The sequence below is a fragment of the Delphinapterus leucas genome, chromosome X (genome assembly GCF_059928025.1).
Source record: "Delphinapterus leucas isolate spDelLeu-1000000601 "Yukka" chromosome X, BTC_Dleu_Yukka2, whole genome shotgun sequence".
Lineage (NCBI taxonomy): Eukaryota > Metazoa > Chordata > Mammalia > Artiodactyla > Monodontidae > Delphinapterus > Delphinapterus leucas.
Window position 1 is genome coordinate 86837906 of NC_143150.1, and position 22554 is coordinate 86860459.

Sequence of the window (22554 nt, forward strand, 5' to 3'; positions counted from 1 at the left end):
TGTCCTGGGAAGGAGGCTTGGGATCTCCCACCTGGGGATTCTGGCTGCAGTCTGCTCCACTTGGGGTGGAAGTAATGGTGGAGGGAGGAAGAGGGAAAGGGCTGTTCAGTGCAAGGAAGTTGGGGGCTGAGGGCCCAGAAGGCCAAGTGTTACCACAGAGGGGCTTGAGGCTCCTGAGGCTTGAGGGGGACAAAAAGAGGCCAGAGAGGAATGGACTCAAGTCCACAGTGCCCTGGAGTTTATACCACTATGACTTACCAAGTCCCTCAAAGAATTTTCATCTTCAGGAGAGTATCATGAACTCAGGAGACAATTCTGGGGTTGAATTCCACTCTGACCCCAGCCTTTGGGATCCAGCCATTCTGGAGAGTTTGACTTTCTCCCTACACTTCCATGGGGTGGGGGGCTGCTCCTGCCTGTATGGCACCCACATCAACCCCGGTGGGGTTGGAGTGGATTTCCATCCTCAAGAAGAAGAGTTGGGGCACGGGGATCCAGTTGGCAGCTTGAGAGAATGCAGCCAAGCTGGGGTCTCTTCAGCTCAAGGCGTGTACTCACATCCTGCTCTTCACCTAACCTGGGCCCATCCCAGAAGCCCTTCTCCCTCCCCTCCTCGCTTCTCAAACAGATGCTCAAGAAACACTTGGGAGGTCTGGACATGGTGGGGATGGAGAAAAGACCGGGCTTGGGACCAGGGTTAGCCTAAAACAACATTGCACACAACATAGCAATTAAACATTCCTTGCTCCCTGGGAACCCAGCAGCCCCTTCGGTCCCTCTTGTCAGCAGATCAATTTCTCTCTAAACATCCAGGCCTTGCTAAAGGACTTGGAAGGGGAGGGTACGTGGGAGCAGAGGGGACAATAAGGGCTCTGGAAGTCTATTTTACAGGACAAATTTCCCCCTTCTGGACAATGTCAGAGGAGAGACATTAAAGCAAGAAAGCCTTGTCTCCTCAGCTGTGAGTAGAAAAACCTGCATTTTCAGTTTTTTTTTCTGAATTGTCACTTCTGTGTGTGTGTGTGTGTGTGTGTGTGAGAGAGAGAGAGAGAGAGAGAGAGAGAGAGTGAGAGAGAGAGAGAGAGAGAGAGAGAGAGAGAGAGAGAGAGAGAGAGATTGTAGAAGTGGAGAAGGAGGTGGCGGAGACGGGCCCCACAGAACTAGAAATGCCTCTTTCCTAGTCCCCCACCCAGTCCCCAACCCTGGGGAGGTGCTGGCAAAGGTGCCTAGATTCCAGGTGGTTCGAGGGGCTGGGGCTGGAGCTCAGAAAGAAAGGCTCCTGTTATGGAGCCCCACCTCTCCCCTTCTGTTGGCCCCATCATGGTGGCCCTGACTTTCTCCCTGCCTGTCTGCCTACCAGCCTGCTTCACATGACACAGTAGGGTTCTCTAGGCGCCGGGGCATCTCCTGTGCCCCAGCAGGGGGCGTGAGTCCTCAGGCACTTCTTGAGGTCCTTGTTGAGCAGGAAGCAGACGATCGGGTTGACGGCAGCCTGGGCGAAGCTCATCCAAACAGCGGTGGCCAGGTAACGGTGGGGCACGGCACAGGCTTTCACAAACACTCGCCAGTAGCAGGCCACAATGTAGGGTGACCAGAGTAGCAGGAAGAGCAGTGTGATTGCGTAGAACATACGGCCCAGCTGCTTTTCACCCTTGACCTCGTCCATGCCCAGCAGCCGCCGGCTGGCTGCATGCCCATTCTGCCGGATACCCAGCAGGGTTGGTGGCATGGGCCCACGGCCAAAGCCAGCGATCCAGTTGGCAGCAGCCTGGCCGGTGGCCCCAGGACCGTGGAATGTCCAGTTCTGGCTGATGGCTGGCACCATCTGCACGGGCTTCATCTTGCGGTGACGATACTCGAAGAGGAGCAGCTTGCCATAGACAGCATGTGTGGCTGCCATGAGCACAGCCAACATGAGCATGAAGCCCAGCGTGTCATTGGCCTTGAAGTAGCGATGCTCAAAGATGCACTGGTCCTCCTCACGGATGAACTTGTAGGTGCCCACGTCGAAGACAGGTGGGAAGGCCATGGCCACAGACAGGGTCCAGGCCATGCAGATGACAGCTGTGCATGTCCAGAGTGTCATGCGCTTGGCGTAGAAGCGGTGGTGGGCGATGGCCATGTAGCGTGTGACGCTGATGCAGAACAGCATGAAGGCCGCATGGAAGCAAAAGAGCACAGCCATAAAGGCCACAATCTTGCAGCTGAGCGCACTGAAGGTCCATGAGGAGCCGTGGCGCACAGAAGCCAGCACAAAGGGGAAGCAGACGGCAGAGCGTATGCCATCAGCCAGGCACAGGTCCAGCAGAAAGTAGTAAGGAGCCTTGTGCAGGGCACGCTCCTTGAGCACCAGCAGGGACAAGATGGCATTGCCCGCCAGGCTCACGCACATGATCAGTCCCAGCAGCACCAGCTTCACGTAAGCCGATGCTGATGGTGGAGACAGTGCGCCGCTCACCTCCTCGGGCTCTCCAGTGGTGTTGGCCATACTGAGGGGCAGGGGCTGCTCCCAACCCTATGGGGTCAGCCAGTCCGGTGCTCGATGGGCCCCGGGGGACTCCATCAGTTGTCCTGCTGGGCTGCACCTGCAAATGAGGACACAGACACAGAGAGACAGAGATATGAGGGCAGGAAAGAGACAGAGAGAAAACACACACAGGGGCACAGAGACAGAGTGAGAAAGGAGAGAACAAAGAGATAGAAAATGGACACAAATTGAGACAGAAATGGAGGGGATGAGAAAGAGTGAGAAGAGACAGGGAGAGAGACAGAACCAGAGAGACAGGAAGTGGGGGAAAGAAGGAGGGCGTAGGGAGGGAGGGAGAGAAACACAAGAAAAAGAGACAGTGAGAAACAGGTGGAAAGGAAAAGTGAGGAAGAAACAGAAAGGGCAGTGTTAGTATGTCTAGGTGGCCTCCCCACTTATTCCCCAGCTGGTGTCAGGCCCTGCCCCTGGCTCACTGCTGCTCCTTCTCCCTCCTTGCTGGGTAAGGAGGTGCTTTGTCTCTCTGGATGTCCTCGGTTATCTGTTTCCTCCACTGGTGGGTCTGTGGGATGGGGATGTTGATGCGGCTCTTCTCTCCCTTTGCAAAGCCAAAAGTCTGTGTTCTTCAAACTTTTTAAACTGCCACCCATAGTAAGAAATACATTTTACATCACAGCCTGGTACACATACAAGCATGTGTACATAGAGCTGAACCAAAAGTTTCACAAAACAGTACAGATCCTATGTATAATGTACCTAGTTTCTATTCTGTTTCACAGATTTTTTGGTTAATGCTGGTAGCCACTCATTAAATAGGTTTCTTTATTCATAACCAAGCATGTGCTTAGCATGCTCATGGAACAATGGGAAGACCAGTGTGGCTGGAACAGGGTGGCAAGAGAGACAGTGGAAGGTGAATTCACAGAGGGGTCTGGGGCCAGATCGTGCAGGGCTGTGGGCCATGACAAGGACTTGGGTTTTTACTTTAAGTGAGGTGGAGAGTATATGTGAATATAAAGACTTAGGTATGCTTGTGTGTATTCATTTGTTGAAAAACTATTTATTGAGCATATACTGCATGCCAGGCACTGGTGATACAGCTGTGAAATAAACCGACAAAGATCCCTGCCCTTGTGAAGCTGATATTCTAGATAATAAAGAAGATACATAGGTGAAGTATACTAGGTCAAATGATGATAGGTTCCTAAAAATAAAAATAAAGGATGGAAGGGGGATAGGAAGTGCTAAGGGTGGGAGAAGTGCAGTTTTAGATGAGGTGGACAGGGAAGGCTTCATGGAGGAGGTGTCATCTGAGCAAAGACATGAAGGAGGTGAGAGAGTGAGCCATGTGGACATCTGGGGGAAGAGAAGTCCAGGCAGAGGGAACAGCCAGAGCAAAGGCCCTGAGGTGAGACTGCATGTGGTACATTTGAGGAAGAGCAAGGAAGAGGGTGGAACACAGTGAGTGAGGGGAAAGTGGTAAGAGGTGAGGTCAGAAAGGTGGTGAGGCCAGATCACACAGGCCATGGTGAGGACTGTGACTTTTACTCTGAGTGAGATGGGAGCTGTGGGACGGTTTTGAACAGAGGCGAGATGTGATATGACTCAGGATTGAATGGGACCCTGCTTGCTGCGGTGAGGAGCACAGATCATGTGAGGCAAAGGTGGAAGTAGGGAGACTACTTAGGAGGCTCTTGCAGTAATCCAGGTAAGGAATAACAGCACCCCCGTGCCTCTTGCCCTGCTTTGCTTCTCTTCCTAGAATTTCTCTCTTCTAATGTACTATATAATTTACTTTTAAAATAGTTGTTTTAATTAATTAGTTAATATTGATATATAGTTCATGTATGGTATTATATAAGTTACAGATGGACAACACAGTGATTCACAGTTTTAAAGGTTATACTCCATTTATAGTTATTATAAAATATTTACTTTAAATTTTTGGTTTATTGCCTGCCTCTCCTTATTAGAAGGAAAGCTCCACAAGGGTAGGGATTATCGACTCACACACTCTCCTCTAGAAGAGCAGTGCACAGCCCATGGTAGGCCCTCAGTCAAAAGCTGTCAAATCAATTGGTTGAGGGACTAGAGGGGCTGGTGGCTCAGGGAGGGCTGCCTGGAGGCTTCCAGGTGGGATTTGCTGAGAGAGCTGTCTGGGCAGTGAGTGAATGGGACAGCACAGGCAAAACCTGGGGGGAAGCAGGAGAGCTCTTAGTGTGTGCGGGCTGGGTGTGGGGTGTGACAAGGTAGCAGGGCAGTTCTCTGAGGAGAGGCAACAAGGCAGAAGCTGGAGAAGCTCAGAACTCCTGCTGGGACTGGGATGGGCTTGAAGTTGGGGGAAGTGGGGCTTGAGTGGAATGTCTTTCTACCTCCTCCCTCCCAGGAAAACGGCTCCCCTCTGCACTGTTTCCCAGTTCAACCCAACATGGCCTGCCACAGCCATCTGGGGCCAGACTTTGATGGCACCCCAAAGTCTCAGAGCTGGTGCCAGTGGGCCAAGAGAAGGTGCTAGGGCAGGGGCTTGAGAGAAGCGGAGTTGGTGGGCCCCTTCGGCCCCTCAAGGCCTCATAGCTCCCACACAACTGTGGACCAGCCGATAGCTGGGTGTGTGTAAATATGCACACACACACACGCACTTCTTAGCCTTGAGGAGAGGCAGGGAGGAAGTGATAGAGACAGAGACTGAAGGTAAGACAGAGTCAGAGAGACACACGAGTGACAAAGAAGGAGAGAGGAGCAGAGAGAGAGAGACAGACAGACAGACAGATGGAGACATAGGAGGGAGGGAGGGAAGGGGTGGGACAAATACACAGAGAAAGGAGAGAGCCTTACACAGAGAAGAGGAGATAGAAATAGAGACAGAAAGAGGAAGAAGAGATAAAGTGAGAAAAAAGAGAGAGACACACACACAGAAACAGAAAGTGCAAGAGACAGACAAGGGAGAGAAATAGAGACAGAAAGGGGAAAAATAGAGAGACAGAGAGAAAAAATAGAGACAGAAAAAATAGAGACAGAGGGAGAGAGGGAAGGAGGGAGGGAGACAGAGACAGAGAGATAGAAGGAAAGGGATAATGCCAGGAAATAAAGAGAGAAAGATATAGAGAAATAGACAGGGACGGGGAATGAGAGACAGATAAAGAGGGGACGGACACAGAGGCAGAGACAGAGACAGAGAGAGGCAGAAATAAAGATGGAGACAGAGGGAGACACAGAGAGACACACTAAGACCGAGAAGGTGGATAATGTGTAGCCGAGTCCCAGTGAAAACAAAAACAAACACTAAAACAAAACAAACAAAACAAAAAACCATAAAATAATAGAAGCAAACAAACAAAACTCTGGTGTTGCCTGGAAAGCTGGGGTGATTATATAAAAAGTGAGGAGAGTGTTCTTCTAAGCATAGACTGGCAGCCACAGCCTGGGACCATCCAAAACTAAGGGTGCATGTGCATACACATAACATGTACACACCTGCTCGTGCTCAGATGCCCTTAGAGATACAGACACCTACACACACACTCACAAACACATAGGCTACTCCTATAGAGACCCATGGACAGCAACCAGCTCACACACAGGGGCACTGGTGTGCACACACGGCACTCATACACACACACACACACACACACACACACACACACGGTATATCGGTATATCGTGTATGCGTCCTCATTCACACAGGCAGTGTACCCTGCTTAAACACCAGTGCTTTGTCCTCAACAAAGGCATTACTGCCCCCTAGGGGACATTTTGGAAATTTATAGGAGCATTTTTCGTTGCCACAGTGCTGGGTGTGTCCTTCTAACATTTGGGGTCCTGGGCGAGGATGCTGGCCATTCAGTGACCTGCGGGGCAGTCCCACACAGCCAACATATGTCCCTCATCCCATAGGATTTTGGACTTGGAATGAACTGAACCTAGAATCTAACTCTATTTCACAGTTAAACACAGTTGTTCCTTTGATTTAATATACCCTGAATTATCCAGGAATGTGGCTGCCATGTAAGTCTAGAGACTGTACTTTGTTTTGTAGAGCACTTTCCTTGAGCTGTTCAGTATTTCAGAAACTCTCACCCCTAGGCCTTTGCCTGTCATTTGCCTGCACTTCGTACAAGGGGCAGCTTCTGATTTTTCCCCTTCTCCTAAATCCACGTTTACTCATTATAAGATGTTACAAGCTTCTAATTCACTGAATCTCCTGGGGAGTGTCATGCCCAAGCATTTCCATATTGAAATGCAAATTATTTTCTTATAAGTCACTTTTATTTCTTATTTATTTATATTAGAGTTAATATAATGTGGCTATTGTATAACATACTATATGAATTTTCTTTTGAAATTATATATGCAGAGAGATTGTATTATCTAAGAACTTCATGTCTAAATAGTAAAGAGGTGTTACAAAATATGTTACATAAAAGAGGGTGTTGGGTATGAGAAGGCTGAGAATTGCTATATGCAGACACACTCAGACACACACACACGTGCAGTGGCCCACAAACCCATAATTATAACTCCCTTAACATACACACAAACTTTCAAATTGTGACAGATACACACACACAAACCTACTCATTGTCACTCACATGTAGACTCATATATACCCTTTGTCCCAGTGTACCTGATGATTCAAATCCTCTCACGTATTTAAACTCTTGCAACACAGGTGCAAGAAAACAGTGGCATACCTATGTCATCACATATACAAACATGGTTACACATGTTAACACTCAGTCACTTACATATGCCAGCATGCTCACATGCACTTGAACCCTGCCACACATATGTATATACAGACTGCCCCTCAGATACCCACAGAAAAAACAGACAAGTAAAAAACTGCTCACATATCACACATGTACATACTCTAACACACTCTAACATACAGCGACCAACTGATCCAAAACCTCTCACATAGATTAGGCACACTCACCAACACAGATGTGTACACTCTAGCACAGGTATACACAGATGCCCATACATGTACATGCTCACTCATGCAGAGAAGTAGACCAGCTCCAACACAGACACACACACACACACACACACACACACACACACACCCCTTAGCAATATGCAAGCATAAGCAAACACAAAGAAAAAAGCCAGATATAGTGTATACAGATACACTCTCACACACAGACATCTATACACACACAAACTTGCTCACAAACCAGATACTTACTTGACATATACAGCCTGCAACAGGTATACACCCAGAGACAAACCCGTGCAAGTGCACAGAGCAGCCAACTCCAGAATGCACAGGTGGAAACATTAGCAGAGCTGTCTGGGGCTGGAGCAAGAGGGGGCTTGAGGGGACCATGTGAGAAGGGAGGTTGTAAATGTCTGGATTGCTTCCTGTCAAAACATGCCAGATAGTCAGATTTATTACTTTGGTTGCCACTGGTTGTTCATCATCAGTGAGGTTTTTTGGCTTTGCCCATATATGTACAATGTTTGTTTTTCTTTTAATTTGATCTCATTCTTATTTTTCCACAATTTTTTCTATGAAAATAGAAGGGCTGTATGATTGTAGCTGTTATTACTATTATATAGAATTAGGTGTTCCTAAAGAGAATATAACAATTTTGTTAATTTCCTTGATTGTTGCTTCTTTATTAAAAAAGTTTTCTTCTAGAACATTTCATAATTAATTATTATCTTTTGTTTTTAGGTAAAATATTTGTCAGTAAATGAGTGCAGCCTGACTATAGTTGAATTGAATTGATTCATTAAAGGGAACTCTAGGCCTTTCTGGGTTTGTCTCAGAGTGCTGCTTAAAAATGCAGAAGACCTAAAACTTGATTTTTGGAAAAAATCAGTTTTCAGAAGTCACAAAGGGTCACACAAAGGGTCAGTCTGCTGACCCCTTCAATACTTTATATTCACGTAGATTTAATTCTTAAGATATTTCTTTCCCCATCAAATTGGACTTTTTGATTAAAGCTGGAAAATCAAGAGACTCATAAGACAAACACAGTAGTCTCCCCTCCAAAATAATCCAGGATGTTCCTAATTTAAGCAATTTAATGAGGATTGTCTCAAATTTGAGTTCAGCTGCCCAGTTAGCCCTCTTTTCCTCAACCTAAATGTCCAATTTGTGTGGAAAAGTTATCAACAGAAACCTTCGCAGTAGGCTATGTTGGTCAACTGACCACAAAACACTATCACACAGAGAAAGATTTGGACTTTTTGAAGCATCTGGAAGAACAAATTAAGAAACTGGGCTCTTTTTTGAGATGAGTTAGAACATTCTTAGATGGAGTTCAACCAGCTAGTAACAGGGTTATACAATTAACAAGTAAAGCTAAGATGCCCGCCCAGTAGAATCTCATATAACTGTTAGCAGTCTGCCAGGAAAATGTCCACACTATATTTGAGACCAACAAGGTAGAAGAAATAGGACAGGGACCACTTTCAATTATTTCTGTTAGGAGATACACTGGTGACAGGTCAAAGGACATCGAGATAACACTAACCCAGAAGATTGCTGAATCAAAGGGGTTTTCATTTTCTATTGATGTATCTCAGGATGTTGATTAACTGTGCTTGGTTTATAGTACTAGTCAGAAAGCCTGAAGAGAAATGCCAGAAGCACCAAAATAAACTAAGGTTGAAATATTCAAAGTGATACATAAATATTTTGAAATATTGTGGAAACTCTGCATAAATCTGTGGACTGACGCTGCTGTTGTGATGGCAGGAAGTTTACAGCTGGAATTTGTTCTGAAAATGCTGAGAGTCATCCACTGAGGAGCCTTAACCTATAAAAGTTTGCCTGAAGGTCTAACTGCCACAGTAAATGATGCCAGGTGAATTTAATTAGATCCAAGGCACTACCCACCCACTTGTCAGCTTTCTGTGAAGCACTGGAATCAGTACACCCTTCTCTATTGTTTTAAGCCTAAGTGTGTAGAATTTATAATGGATTTATGAGCTAAAAGAAAAATTTCAGCATTCCTCTGTGAATAATTCTCACTTTGCAGATTTGATGCTTACTGGCTTCAACACATGGCTCTTTGAGCACATGAATAAAATTACATCAAAAATTTTCGACACTCAAAGATACATGAAAGTATACCGACAAGGTTTGTGGATTTGAAGCCAAACTTCAACTTAGAAGAAATCAGGTCAAGTATGGTTCCTTGGGTGATGTTTAGTTAGCATTAAAAGTTAAATACTAAAGAAGATTTACTAGGATGAATAGAACAAGGTCTACTTAGGGGAAAACTTCATCATTATTTTTAAATACTCAAAATGAAAATTTTCTGTTGGATCCAAAATTCATGAGCATTTGTTACAAGAAATTTCAACATCACATTTGACTGAAAGAAAAGAAAGAGGTGTTAGATTTAAAGAAGGATCTCACCTTTGAAGTACGAAATTCAAAGACTAAGAATTATAGATTATTGATGAGAAAAGAGTTTTAATAAATTAAAAAATACCCTTTGACCATTTGCTGCCACTTAGGCAAATGGTTTCCTGTTGATGGTGACTACCAAGAGACAGAAGAGATTATGTAGCTATTCTGAGCATAAAACCTGGGTCTCTGCCTGGGCATAGCAAGAACAAGTGAGTTATAAAAGGGAGGTGAAAAAGGGAGGCACGAACAAGCAGTTGTTCCATTTGTTAAGAAAGGTTGGTATGGTGTGAAAGCACCAGCCATATTCAACACAAGAAACTGCACCTGATGCTTCAGAGAAACCAAAATGATACCTGATGACCCCAAAGCTCATGGTTTTGAGGTGAGTTTTGCTGACCTGCACAACCATGCTGCTACATTCATACATTCAAGCTAATTATGAGGACATTAGGGCAAACTATGCCTAAACAACCTCCATGGAATGGGTCTTACCTTCAACAACATGCCTTCCAAGATCAAGAGGCAGGCCACAATAGAAGTTTATATCCGTGTCAAAAGTACCAATGGTTATTTGCTTCATTTGTTTTGTTTGGGTTTTTACCAAGAAACACAACAACTTGGCATAAGGGATCTACGCTCAGCACCAAGTGATTTACCAAATCATGATGAAAATGACCATAAAATAAATCAAGACAGTCATGACCAAAGATGCAGAAGAAGTGGGCACGAATGTTGACCACTACAGATTTGCACGAGTGAATTAAAAAGTTATGTTTACAGAAGTGAGCTCAAGTGTACTATGAAAATATTTGGAAAAGATTTCATTTGAAAGTTGCATACAAATTCAATATTAAATAACTCTCCTAAAACTTGGCATTTTAATTTTTCTTACCACAATTTTTATAATATAAAGAAAATGTAAGGAATTTCTTTTCACCAAACCCCAGTACCCCTACATCCTCTTAAGTTTACTACAGTGTGCCATACAAATATTTCACCTTCTCTGTGTGCCTGACACATTCACAGCTAGTCGTATTGCGTGGACACTTGCACACATGAACAGATACACAGCACACAGGCATAGGTGTACATGGAGATTCAAATTTACACACACATCCAGACTTACCCCAGCTGATAGGTGCAGTCAGATGCTCACACACACACCTCCTCCTCTACACAGAAAGAGGCATGTGTGTATGTGCCCACTTACCAGCAAATCATGCAAAGATTTATATAACACACACACACATATATAACCACCCTTCTATAGAAATACAGGCCTGGGCACCGATACATTTGCCATTCACATGGGCACGTGCACACACATACACCTACAGACCAAATCGTATGGACCTATATGCTTTCAGACACAGTCATGTATGCACAGATGTAAGAACTTGACATTCAGTCACAGGGCAAGTGCAGCTCACATCCTACAGATCCAGGCCCTTCCCCACCCCAAGTTCTTACACTAAGAGATTAAAACCTACCATCTTATATGAACCCTGCCCTGGCACACATACATATACACACAGTACAGACTTGCTCGCCCATACAGACACATGGCTGAGGCTCACTGCTACACACAGAGACAGGCAGGCAGGTGAAGCAATGCAGGCTCACACATACACACCCACATAGCTACTGCTGCTTATAAACACAGACAGACACACTCATTCACACCTACACATACATTCACATGACACAGATACACACATCCTAGTACATGGCCATATAGGCCTAAATCCTCTACACACACACGCATCCACCTACATCATCACATATAAACCTGAATACCAACCTTCTTACATTTACAGACACTCACAACATGCACACATTTACATCCTGACCACTATAAACCCGTTTACATATTCAGATAAAAACGCACTGCGCACTACCACAGATACAGGTATATGCACTCATACACTCAGATGTGTGTATGCTGGGAAGCATACACACAGGGCCAAACCTCTTCCATCAACCTCCTAGACCCACACTTCCATCCTCATACACCCATGGTTTTATATACACACTGGGACACATATAAGTACAAACCCACTTTTATGTATAAACACACCCTCACATACACCCACAATCTGCTCATTCTCTCACACATACATGTGGATACTGATAATGTGGCAAATACACACATAGAAACTACCCCGTTCACACTTGCAGATAGACACATACTGTCACCTACACATAGGCGTATGTGACAATTATAGTACTGGGTAACTCCTTATGTGGCACAGAGGACTCATTATGTACCAGGCACAGTCCAAAGCACTTTTTGAATATTAAGTCATCCAATTCTCACTCTATGAGATAGGTAGTATTATTACCCCTACTTTACAAATAAGAAACTAGGGCTTAGTTGAGGTTAGGTGACTTGTCCAAAGCCACACAGCTAATAAAGGCATGTAAACCCAGAGCCTGGCTCAAGACCTTACAGATCCAACTTACTCACATGTAGAAACACACTCACCTCATACACATATACAGATACACACTACTTTAGCACAAGCACATGCACACACAAGCCATGTACTGACAGGCTCAGGTACAAACAGTTACACACATACACATACACAAACATGGACATGCTCACATTTACAGACACTCCAGCAGAGGTATATCTTGCCCCAGGAAAGATATACACATTCACACACACACCCACAATCATGCACCCCACCAAAACACACCCACACTACTAAACACACAAAACACCCACATATACCACCTACACACCATCTAAATAAATCCACACTCACATACAGATGCACCCACATTCTCAGATACTCTCCCCAACCAGATATACCCAAACGCTCTCACACACACTACCCACATATATTCACATGCACACACATCACCCAGATATACCCTATCTCCCTCCCATACACCATCCAGAGAGAACTGCACACATCCTACTTAGATATACCCACTCCCACACTCCCCAGCCCAGGTGGGTACACATTCTCTTTCACACACACTATTCAGATGCACCCACTCTCACACACACACCCAATACTGATACACTCTCTCTCACACACATCCCATCTAGACGCACCCATCCTCATACACACATACCTCAAATACACCTACACTCACAGGCACTCCACCCAGGTACAGCCACACTTTAAGCAAACTTCCAACTCAGTACACCCACACTCTCACATACAACATTCAGATACACCCAAACTCACACACACTCCCAACCCAGAGCCCTCATACCCAACCCAGGCAAACCTACAGTCTTTTTCACATGTGGTATCAAGATACTCCTACAATGACACACACACCATTCAAACACACTACACTTACACCCCACCCAGATACTCACACTCACCCAATTCAAATACATCCACATGAACAGATACCCACATACACATAATCCAGAGATACCCACTCACAAACAAATCCTATCCATATATGCCCACACTTCTCATGTTCTTTCTTTGTCTCTCTGTCTCTGCCTCTCTCACACATACACACACAAACAGAGCTCACTCACACAGCCCCAGCCAGATACATCCACACTCTCATACATACACACAACATCCAGATTCATCCCATGTGGACCACTGAGATACATTCACACCCATATGCATCATCTAGATACACTCCACTACCATCTAGATACACTTGCAAATTCACACACACACATCCCATCCAGATAATCCAACTTTCATACATGCCATCCAGGTGCACTTCCCCAGACACTCCACTGCCCAAACACATCCAATGTTCTCATCCTCTCCACACCACCCAGATGCCCCCACATTCCAAACTCACACTTCCCACCCAGTAATGTCCCCCAAACTCTCGTTCTCACACCTCATCCAGTTATACACACACTCACACACATACCCAAGTACATATATACCCAGATATGCACCCAAAGCTCTAACAACACACCATTCAGATATACCTTAATACATACTCCACCACCCAAATACACCTGTGCTCTCACCCACCCACCATCCAGATGCACTCACATTCAAACACACTCCACCCAAAATACACCCACACACTGTCTCACAAACAGCCCAGATGTACCACACTCTCTCACACATCATCCAGATACACCCAGCCACACACCAAAACACTCACATTCACTCCCTGACCCAATAAAACCCAAACACTTCTACCCCATCCAGATACACCTACACACTTCTAACACTGGATACATTCATGCTGTCACACTCCCACCACACTCAGAAACACCTACGCACTCTCTTATACATACACACAATCCAGCTCCCCCCTCTCTCTTAATCACCATCATCCAGAATACCCACACTCCACGCACACCATGCAGGTATACCCATGCTCTCTCACACACCACACACACCTCACTCACATATACCCCCCACAGCATCCACAGATACTCCCAATTATATACACACTCACATATACCCCACCCTCACCCAGATGTGCCCAAATTCTCTCTCTTACACACACACACACCATCTAGATAAACTCCATCACACACTTATATTGCCTAGATACACGTGTTCTCTCACCCACCTACACACCATCCAGATACACCCACACTTGAATGCCCCCACCCCAATACACCATACTCCTTCATACACTCACTCTACCCAGAAATACCCACACTCCCTCTTATACACGTAACATAGATAGGTCCACACTGTAAAACATACATCATCTAGATAACCCCTGACTCTCTCTTGCGCCATCCAGATACACGCATACCTACATACCCCTCAAATATATATATCCTCACACATATTCCCACACAGCCACACCCAAAATGTTACTTATACCATCCTCCACCGAAATAGGCCAATGGTCTCATAGTGCCTCACAAATGCACCATTCACACCCCCCCACATCCACACTCATCCCTCTCAAATACACCCAAATGTCTCACACTCAAACCCTACCCAGATACGCCCAGGCTCTCTCTTACCTACACACAACCCAGATCCCTTCTCTCTCTCTCTCTCTCTCTCTCTCTCCCTCTCTCTCTCTCTCTCTCTCTCTTTCTCTCTCATCAAATATAGCACCCACTCCACACACACACCCCACTTTACCTGAATATACCTTCACTTTTCACTTATACATACACATTTAGATCTAGATTTCTCCCTGGATAGCACAACTTGGGTGTTGTGTGTGAAAACCATTTACCAACCCTTGATACCATACAATGCCATTTTGTCCTGGGCCTTTGATGGTGGGGGGAGGATGGGAAATGAGGTCTTTGTGTTTCAAGAAATCCTTTTCTAAAGAGGTCACAGGCCCCCTTCCCTAGTAGGATATCAGTCATTTTTGGTTCTTACTTCTTGAGTGTGAATGATGACAGGAATTCTCCTGAGACCCTCACAGAAGCCCAGCACATGGTCAAGGCCAGAGAAACCCCAGAAGGGGGTCATGGATTGCTCAAGTGTTTTGGCTTCCATCATCTAGGATGTCTACACAATTAGAGCCAGACATAGTCTAGCAGGGTACCTGACTTTCAGACAGGCACATAAATACACGCTGGGGTACACATAGCATCACGCAGTCTCATAAGTACCCTCCCTTATCACCCTCTTAATGATAAGGCCTATCTGCACAAGCCCAAGGCCAAATCTTTCTCCCTCTCTCACATACATACCATGAGACAGGCACATGCACAAATACCTACACTCATCCCTACAACAGGCACACCCACAGCAGTGCACACTCACACTGCACTTGGTCCCACATATGCACATCCATTTATTCTCAAACACAGACATATATGCATAGCATATACTCACATGACATAATGCCCATGAAGGACATACTTTCACTCACAAACACAGGTGTACACACAGGCATATTTACATATGTCCACAGACAGGTAGACTCTGTATCACACCCAGTGAGACAATGAACAAACACGACACACAGAGGTGAGCTCCCAAATGTATACACATACAGCCCCAGACATGACCACATAAGCATATTCACACATACTCACACCAGGATGTACTCACACAAATGAACACCCAGATGTGCACATGCTTGTCAGTTAGATGGTGTACTCATACATGGACATTCTAACACACATAGACTTATACACACAACTGGGCATGTACACCTATAAGCGTATTCACATGAACTTAGGCTTGTACTTCATTCATTTCTGCATGCACAGAATCAGACATGGAGACACAAATGTCCTTACAAAACACAATTACACACACCATTTATGTTGACACATGTTCATACACCCATGAGAAAATATGCAAACAAAAGAAGACTCATGCACACATGGAAGAATAGTCACATATTCTCACACACTTGTACATCTGCACAAGAATTGCTAACACTCATTACAGACACACACATGCAAAGACAACCTCACACACACACACACACACACTCAAACGCACTTATAGGCCAAGAGTGGTGTGTATGTACATTCACTTACACGGTTCTACAACATATGCTCCAGAACAAACAATGGTAGATAAATACAAATACACATATGCAAATAATTAGAACTATACAAATTGGTGCAGTTCAGACACCACCTGTACATTCAGACAGACACACACCCAGGCATATTTACACACACATACACTTAGATGTGTGTGAATACACAGGCAAATATACAGACATGTTCACTCAAGTGCACACAGAGCTACATGTTCACACATACTAGCATATACACACACATTCACTCAGTCACTCACAGGCATTTCCACACACACATTCACACTCACTCAGAAATTCAAACAAAATACATAATGAGACAGGTGCATCCAAGTATTATGAGTTGTAGTTACTCATGCACACACCACACTGAGTGAGTGTGAGTGCACACTTACACTAAGAGATGCACTCACACCACACTCAGAGATGTATGCTCAGAGGTACAACAGTGTACCCAGAAACACAACTAGACATATACATGAATGCAGCCATTTACCTATGCACACAGCTTTTTGTGCATATATTTAAAGGTGTACAGCCCCCCAGCCATACCCATATATATAATCAAATGTGCACACATAGGCAAACCCACAAGGCATACTTTCATGCGCAAAACATGTGCATTCACACACTCTCCCCTACCCACACAATTAGTTATCCTTATACTAGTGTGACCATCTACACTAACATTTCCCTAATCAGATGTAGACCCATGGGTCTGTCTACAGACAATATGTATTCAAACATGCACACACAGACGTAGACATAATTCAAAATGCTGGAGAATCCACAAAGACATTCACACACAGGCCTACTCATACATATACACGACAGGCACACCCACACAGAAGCATGTGTATCCACACTTACCCTCCCATACATGCATGGACATACACACATACACATACCCTTACACTTACAAACACACCATTTAGATGCACTTGTATTCATATGCACACAGGGGCATACACAAATATACACAATCAGATATATCTGGGCAATCACCTAATAGGACATGTACACCCAGGCATTCTGAAACCCTCACACTCATACACATACAATCAGACATGTACACTCAAAGACAAATGTATACCACATACATATATTTAGCCAGACATTCAACAGGCCTATTGGCTCAGAGAAACACACCCTCACTCAGGCTCAGGATCCAACATGCCCATTTGCTCACCCACACAGACATGCAAAGTCATACCCACTCCCTTGTACACACACCATCCTACCCAGACACCCACACAGTTTCACACCATCATGTGACCTGCTAACACACACAGACTCATACACATTCATAGTGCCCATGAACAGAGAGACACACACAGCTATATGTTTTCAGTTGCACATATACACCCACGCTCAGGCCTAGATGCCTCTGGACCACAGGTGGGGTTCTCTCCCTTCTGCCCCTAATGCTTCTTCAGAAAAGTCTACTCCATAAGCCTACTCTATATATCCCACCCCTCCCTGCCCCCACAGAGGAGGTCTTCTGGGCCTCAGTGTTTCCCCTCTTCCTAATGCTCCCCTGGCCTTGAGGACTCTCCTCCAGCCACTGACCCCTCACTCAGTGTTCCACCACATCTCACACCCAGAAACCAGCCAGCAGACCCAACTGTCCCTCCAGCCCAGGCTCTATGTTAGTGACTCCCTGGGACCCGTCCCCCACAGCTCTGGCTGCTGCATGGGCCACACCCGAAGCCCTGTGATCTCAGAAGCTTCAGCCCTGTCCCCACGCCCTGCCAACCACTGACCACAGGCCAAACTCTTGCCAAGTCTCCCCTCAACAGGGAGATGCATATATCACCAGAGTCAGCAATGCTGCAGGCTGCAAGCCAGGCCTCTGCTAGCTCACGGGGGCTAGAGCCTCTGTGTGTGTGTGTGCACAGACAGGGGAAAGTGCAGGAAAGGAGCCTGGAGGAGGGTGGGGGCAGGAGGCTCTGCCCACAGCCACCACTTATTCCTCCTTACAAATGAGGAGTAACAACACAGAGTTGCTCCTGCTTCCCCTTCCCCTCCTCCATTTACCTACCTGCTGCCCTCCCCACATCTCAGCCAAGACCCTGGAGAAGAGGGGCCAGTCCTTCCCCCAAATAATTAATGACAATATTAATCATGAACAATCAGCAACAATATTGACCATGAGCTTTGCTGACATTGCTTCAGGGCCACTTCTATACACATCCTTTACTTACATGCACCAACTCATTTAGTCACTACACACAGCCATGAAGGAAGGGTTGCCAGTCTCTTTGACAGATGAGAAAACTAAGGTTCAATAAGTAGCACACTTTCACTAAAGTTGCAGAGCCAGTAGTTGAGGGAGGTGTCCCTGGAGAATCCATGTTCTCCATATACCAGGCTTTCCTGCTTCTTCAGACAGAGGGACCACAAGGCCATAATATCTGGGGAATCCCAGACACAACATGGGAGTCCAAAACAGACTGAGAGCCTTGGATGAAGGCTGGGGCCCACACTGTGGGGACAACCATGTTGTGTCTGGCCCCTGCAGGGTGTTGTGTGGCATGGTCCTTGCCTCCACCAAGGCATCAAGCAGACTAGGGCCTGGAAGTGCTCCCCATCCCCACCTCACCTTCCTTTTAGCCCTACAGTGGCTTCCTCCCCCTTGCTGGAAATCACAGCAGTATCTTCCCTGGTGAGTGAGCAAAAGTCTGTGCTACTTGTGGGCAGAGACAGGGGAAGGAAGGAAGGAAAGAAGGAAGGAAGGAAAGAAGGAAACAAGGAGTGGGGGGTGGTCTGGGCTGGGAGCAGCTTCTCTGTCATGTCTACTCACCTGCCAGCTCACACACTCAGGCAGACACACACACACCCTGCATGCTGGCCAAGGAAGCTGTCGGAGAGTGGAGGAGGAGGGAGAGGGAGAGGAGGCAGCTGCAGGAGGCTGAGCCTGCCCAGGGTGCAGGCATCATGAGGGGAGCACAGCCGGGCTCCAGGCATGCCTTCCACAGACAGCACACAAGGAAATATTAACACAGCCTCGTGCTCAAATGGGACCATAATGATAAAAACAGACCTTGTACGGGGAAACAGGTGGTGGTTCCCTTCCTCACGGGACATTTGGGATTGAGAAAGATGGGGATGGCTAGAGGACTCTCCAGGCTTGAGTGCCCACGTAGCCCTTGTGATGGAGTAGAAAGAGAGAGAGACTAACAGAACCAGAGAGAGACAGAGAGCATGGCAGTGATGGAGACTCTGGAATATGTGTGGGGAGACAGAAGTCCCAGCCCCCCATCCTCGGTGGAGGGACGCTGACTACTTACCTAGGCTCTCTCAGCAGGGCTGTCTTGGAATCGAGGGAGGGGGCTCAAGCTGTCTCACTCAGGATAAATCACAGCCCAGGCCACATTGTGGGACCCTCCGTGAGCTGGCAGCCAGTGACATTCCTGCTTCTGTTGCCGTGGATACAGCCGGGCTGGTCTAAATCGCAGACATCAGGGGAAGCAGGCACTGGAGGAGTGCACTGGGCAGGGCTGGGGGTGTTGGGGAACACCAGATGGGCAGCACACAGCCTTGGGATGCCCAGCTAGCTGGCAGGTGGGGGTCCAGGCAGGTGCTTCCCCAACTACACACTCCCACCCCCATCTTCACGCCACCGCCAAGCTGGGAGGGGGGCCAGCAGTGGCCCCTGCTACCCGTCTGCCCACCTGGCTGCCGGTCCCCCCTTCCCCCTCCCTGTCTGCCCGCTGGCCGCCGCCTTTTTGTCCTCAGAAGACACGGTCCCCGCGGGGCCTCTGCCAAGCCTCCAGCAGATGCTCAGGGTCTGGGGCTCCTCCCTGGGAGCACTCGGGCCATGGCCTGGGAGAGCCCCAGGTTGTGGGAGCTCTCATCCAGGCTCACCTCGATCCCCAGGCCTGTCGGGGATGGGGAAGAGGTGCAGGTCCACAGCCAGAGGCAGCAGCAGAGGTGGAGTTGGGGAGGGGATGGACGCCAGAAAGAGGGGGTGGGGTGGAGAGAGAGGCTGGCCTGATAGCTGTGTCCCGGGTTTTAGATCCGGGTTGAGGAGGGTGGCTCAGAGCATCCGAGGGGGGGGTCCTGATGCAAAACGGGGGCACCGTGGGCCTGCTGGAGGGACCCTCCAGGCCTGGGAAGCACCCCAGCTTACACAAATTTAGGTCCCAAGATGCTGGGGACACCCAGACTGGATAAGGCATCGGCGGGGAGCCCAGGGCACTAAGCTGGACCCCATCTGGGCTGTCCGTCCCCCCTCTCCTCGATTTGCACGGTCCCTGCCTCAGGGGCGGGCGGAGGAGGGAGGGAGGGAGGCAGGGAGGGAGAGGGAGGGAGGGAAGGAGGGAGGCTGAGCAGGCAGGGAGACTCCCAGCCGCCAGCCTGGTCCTCCCTGGGGCGGAGCGGGGCGGGGCGGGGAAGGGGGGCTGGTGAGGCCGGGGAGGACCCGGCTGGCTGGCAGGCCGACTGGGTGGGGATGCTGGCGTGGCGGCTGTGCTGCCAGGACAATAGCTGCCTGGGGAATTCAGACTCCGGCCTTTCTGAGATGCTGGAGAGAGGCATGCGTGGAGGTGGGGAGAAGTGCATGGGCTACAAGTGCAGAGGAGGCAGGGGTGGGGGGATCTACGGTTGGGGTCAGAGCAGAAAGGTCCTGTGGAAGTTTCTCAAAAGCTTTCGCTTGGGAGGGATCCTTAAAGCTCTGAGAGGTAGGATAGACAACCTTATTTAGAATGGGTTCTATGGGCATTTTCCCAGCAAGGCCTGTAGGTGGGAGGGCGTGGGGGCGGGGGCGGGGGCGTGGCAGGGAGCGCTGCCCATCTCTGAACAGCCCTTCTCAGGACGTCATCTCCCGTGCCACCCCTACTTTCTCTGGGCCAGTAGACAGATACGCACCCATAGTTATGGCCACGTTCCAGGACAGCAGAATGGGCCAGGGGAGGAGAAGCCTTGTAGGCAGAGGTTCGAAGGCAAGGAAGAAATACTTCTGTCCTGAATAGATTAAATTGGGACCAAATGATGCCATAGTGGTTCCCCTAATTTATAGCATTTAAGAATTCCAGTTCCCTTCATATAAGCAATTTTCTTCTATTTTCTTTCTTCCCTCATTCATTAGTTCACTCATTTATTAAGCATGGCTGTATGCTAGGTCCTGTGGTGGGCACTGACAATATAGGTGAATCAGACTTGCTCTCTGCCCTTAGGAAACCCTTGCTCCACTGCCAAGCTGTGGTCCTGCAATCCACCTGCATCTGAACCCCCATAGAGTTTGTGAAACCCAGGCCTACCTCCCAGAAATACTAATTTAGGAGGTTTGAGATGAAGCTCCAAAACCTGTATTTTGACACGGCCCTCAGGTGGTTATTGTTATGTTTGGGCATCATGCTTTGGAGAGGGAGGAAAACCCATGAGTCAAATATAAATTCACAATGGAAATTAGAAAATATTTTGAACTGAGTGATAATGAAAATATTATATCTGAAATTCTGTTGGATGTTGCTAAGGCTATGCTTAGAGAAAAATTATAGCCTTAAATATATATTATTCTTTAAAAAGGCTGAAAATCCATCTCAAGAAGTTAGACAAAGCAAATTAAAGAAAGTAGGAGAGAAATAACAGAGATAAGAGAGAAATCAATGAAACAGAAAACAGAACCACAACAGAGTATTGACAAAGCTAAAAGTTGATTCTTTGAAAAAAACTAGAAAAATGATAAATCCCTGAGACTGATCCAGAAAAAAAAAATAGAAGGCACATAACTAGTATCCGGAACAAAAGGGGGCACTACAATATGGGTTGGCTATACATTAAAAAATATAATAAGGCAGTATTATGAAGAACTTTATACTAATAAATTTGAAAATTTTGATAAGATGGGGACATTCCTAGAAAAATACAATTTACTAAAACTTGCACAAGAAAAATTTTTTATCTGAATAATCCTATAACTATTAAATCATTGAATTTATAATTTAAAAAGCTTTCCACAAAGAAACCACCAGACCCAGAAACTGCCAATGGTGAATTTTACAAAATAAGGAAAGAAACCCCACCACTTTTCTAATTTTACACAGAATTTTCCGGGGAATTGAAGAAAAATCATATGATCATTTCAATAGATGAAAAAAAAAGCATCATGACAAAAAACTTAGCAAACTTAAGTTTGCTAAGAATATAAGGGAAGTTCCTTAATTTAATGTACATTATCTACAAAAAATCTATAGCAAATATCATACCTAATGTGGAAACGTTGAATGCTTTCCCTCTAACATAGGGAATGAGGCAAAGATGCCCG

General features: G+C 46.6%; 1 protein-coding gene and 1 pseudogene across 1 annotated transcript; one reads left to right on the plus strand and one right to left on the minus strand.

Annotated features, from left to right (window-relative positions):
* Positions 1-1185: 1185 nt before the first annotated feature.
* Positions 1186-2645, minus strand: GPR173 (G protein-coupled receptor 173). The gene has a single exon (XM_089904531.1). It carries the CDS (start codon positions 2486-2488, stop codon positions 1367-1369), a length of 1122 nt encoding a protein of 373 aa, XP_089760657.1. The 5' UTR covers positions 2489-2645; the 3' UTR covers positions 1186-1366.
* Positions 2646-20714: 18069 nt separating this feature from the next.
* LOC149744318 (uncharacterized) overlaps positions 20715-22554 on the plus strand; it is a 37247-nt pseudogene continuing 35407 nt past the window's right edge.